General features: G+C 39.2%; 1 protein-coding gene across 15 annotated transcripts in view; it reads left to right on the top strand.

Moving 5' to 3' along the window:
- The window catches only part of clasp2 (cytoplasmic linker associated protein 2), a 53,485-nt gene that overhangs the window by 35,145 nt on the left and 14,947 nt on the right, over nt 1-3,393 (top strand). For 12 of the 15 annotated variants that reach the window (XM_016555915.1, XM_016555920.1, XM_016555917.1 and 9 more), the window contains 3 exons: nt 711-818; nt 2,468-2,530; nt 3,054-3,160. In XM_016555915.1, coding sequence (XP_016411401.1) covers nt 711-818; nt 2,468-2,530; nt 3,054-3,160 — 278 coding nt within the window. The remainder of the gene's footprint in view (nt 1-710; nt 819-2,467; nt 2,531-3,053; nt 3,161-3,393) is intronic. The other 3 variants (XM_016555926.1, XM_016555927.1, XM_016555919.1) reach the window with 2 other exon arrangements.

Below are 3,393 nucleotides of genomic sequence, written 5' to 3'. Positions count from 1 at the left end.
AGCATTGTGGTTTAAAAACAAGTGATTTAAGCCATTGAAACGCAAATAACAGCACTACATGCACGAGCTGTCTGTTTCGGAGCATGATTTCTGCAGTTGGGTCGGATCGAGGTCGGGTCATATTCACACCTTAAATGTAACGTACCACAGTTCGTTTGGAAGCGGACGGAGACCACCTCTTCAGCTGGGTCTCTGTACGGTTGTTTGGTCTGCACCAGAGTGTGATTGCTGTATTCACACCTGCCAAAAAGGTCCGCACCAAGAGGGGAAACGAACTTGAGTTCGATTCAGTCGAACCAAACAAGACAGGTGTGAATACACCCTAACATTCACCCTTTAATTCTTAACCTTCTAATTGTTCTTCCCTTGTCAGTGAATGTTTGCTCTTTTCTAATCAATTCCTTTAATGTGGAATTTGTGCATGGACTCTAGAAATTAGTTCAAATATTGTTGTTTTTTTTATGTTGTCTTTTTTCTGTGAGGTTCCTCAGGGCTTTGTATTGGGCCCTTTTTTTCCCCCCCTCAAAAAGTTAATAAATCTATTGTCATTTTGGTGCTTAGAAAAACTTTATGTAATTGTTATAGCTTTTCCTTCTAAATTTCTCCTACTTTGCTAGTTCTACTGTTATACCTTTCAACGTCTCTGTTCTTCTTTATCTGTTTTTTTCTCTCTCTTCTTGTCGTGGTATGTTTTCTTGGGGGTGGGTTAGCAAGGGGTAGTCGTATACCACGACCTAGTGTGAGTCAGGGCTGCAGTCGTGAGGCCAGCCGAGAGAGCAGCAGAGACACCAGCCCTGTGCGCTCCTTCACGCCGCTCGGTGAGTAACCACGGCAACCATTTCATCTACCAGGACCAATCAGCTTCAACTCAGCAGGGGCCTAAAATTATTAGACAAAATCATGCCATGTTGAACAGTGATACTTGTCCTCCTTCACTTCATTTGAAACTGGAAGTCGAGCTTTTGCACATTATGCTCTTTGCTGGACTCAGTTTGCGTCAACATTTTTGCAGCTACCAAACAGGAATGTTTGTACAGTGAAACAGCAATGCAAGCACACTTTAACATTGTATTACAAATATTTTTGAGTTTGAAAATCCCACCCATGGTTCAGCTTGGTCAGGAAGCAATTTTCTCCTGGCCTTGTTTTTATTTATTTATTTATTTATTTTTTTGGCTTCATCTTATCTGCTCTTGTCTTGATATGTTTTCTTGGGGGTGGGTCAGCGAGGGGTAGTCGTATACCACGGCCTAGTGTGAGTCAGGGCTGCAGTCGTGAGGCCAGCCGAGAGAGCAGCAGAGACACCAGCCCTGTGCGCTCCTTCACGCCGCTCGGTGAGTAACCACGGCAACCATTTCATCTACCAGGACCAATCAGCTTCAACTCAGCAGGGGCCTAAAATTATTAGACAAAATCATGCCATGTTGAACAGTGATACTTGTCCTCCTTCACTTCATTTGAAACTGGAAGTCGAGCTTTTGCACATTATGCTCTTTGCTGGACTCAGTTTGCGTCAACATTTTTGCAGCTACCAAACAGGAATGTTTGTACAGTGAAACAGCAATGCAAGCACACTTTAACATTGTATTACAAATATTTTTGAGTTTGAAAATCCCACCCATGGTTCAGCTTGGTCAGGAAGCAATTTTCTCCTGGCCTTGTTTTTATTTTTTATTTTTTTTTATTTTTTTTGGCTTCATCTTACATGGTGAACATTGCTGATGGATGCTGGCACAGGCTTCATCTGAGGTCTTTAAATACAGCACACCAGAGAAAAATGATATTAAAGGAAAAATTTCAGACAGGAAATATTAGGAAATAACAAATTTCCTAATATTTCAAACAATGACAAATAAAATCAAAATTCAATGTTGTTTTTTTTCATAAATTTTTTATTCACTTGTTGAATATCCTGTTTTGCACAGAAATGTCATATTGAGGAAGAAAATTGTTGACTTTACATAGGTACATATGTATAAAGCAGTTTGACAGTTACATAAACATGTGCAAAAGCTTTCCCAAAAATATTTCATTAAATTAAACATGGAGTCTGTCATTAATGGGGAAAAAAGAGTCAAAGCTGAAGCCCTCAGTGTGCCAAAAAAAAAAAGTGTAATTTTTCACATTTAATTGAGATAAGAAAATTTAAGATAGAGATTCGCTGACAGTGATATTTTTGAGGTTAGGTATGACACATTTAAGTCACTTTCAGAAGAAACTTTTTTTAAGGGGTGCCCAGGTGAAAATATTCCTGCTGTTACACAGGACACAAGCAGAACTGGACTAATACCCTTGAGCATTGACACTTGAAGTGTGTGAAATGTGTGTGTCACAATGGGGCGTGTGTGGTTGGTGATGGCACATTCTCACATTACTGCTAATTGTGAGTTTCTCTGGTGAGCTCTAACACTGGCCTGGGTATTTACGCGTGTGTGTGCTTGTTTGCATTCTTGTGTGTGTGTTGCAGCATCCCGGCATTATTCGCGCTCAACTGGTGCTCTTCATGCCCCAGACGCCTTCGGGGCAGCAGGTGAACTGTCACCACAGCTGGCACAGGACTCATTAATTTTTTTTTTTTTTTTTACTGTCACTTTTTTTATTGTCATTGTCACTTTTTGAATTTTCATCTCATCTTTCTGCTTGTTTCAGTTTAGCCTCCATCAGACCTGCATGCTTTTAAGTTAATCTTCATAATCGTTCCTCCCATTGCCTTGATAACAACCGTATTCAAGTAGATTCGTGTGGAACATCTTTCACAGTCACCTATGATTTTCTCTGAGTTTAACCCAAGTTTTTTGATGCGTGTACTTGTTTTTGGATATGTTTTATTTATTTATTTATTGATCGTATGGGCATTTGTGATTAATTTTCATTAATGTTTTCAATGGTAATAATCATTTGTTTTTTGGTTTTCTAGTGTCAATATCCTTATTATTGGTGAATTGTGATTTCTCAGTATTGATAAGATCACTGCATGCAGTTTTTTGTTTTTGGAAATGTTGTTTTATTCGTATTTGTGCATGTGTGTGTAAAATGTGTGATGTGTGTTGTAGGTTCTGGCTTGGGTATATCTCAGTCCAGTCGTCTCTCATCCTCAGTTAGTGCCATGAGAGTGCTGAACACAGGATCAGACGTGGAGGAAGCCCTGGCAGATGCTCTGGTAAATATGCATATAGTCACATACGGAAACTCTCTTTACACCCCACTTACACACAAGTTTACATACCCTCTTTTATCAGACAATTACATACCCAGAATCTGATGTTTAGCCATTTTAAAAAGTGGAATCTTTTTGTTTATAGATATGTGTGTGTGTATATGTATGTGTATATATATATGTATATACAGTGGGTACGGAAAGTATTCAGACCCCCTTAAATTTTTCACTCTTTG

The sequence above is a fragment of the Sinocyclocheilus rhinocerous genome, unplaced genomic scaffold, assembly GCF_001515625.1.
Source record: "Sinocyclocheilus rhinocerous isolate Xijiao unplaced genomic scaffold, SAMN03320098_v1.1 scaffold1338, whole genome shotgun sequence".
In the NCBI taxonomy this organism is placed as follows: Eukaryota; Metazoa; Chordata; class Actinopteri; order Cypriniformes; family Cyprinidae; genus Sinocyclocheilus; species Sinocyclocheilus rhinocerous.
Note: the sequence above shows the minus strand (reverse complement) of the source record. Positions and strands in the feature narration are given on the sequence as shown.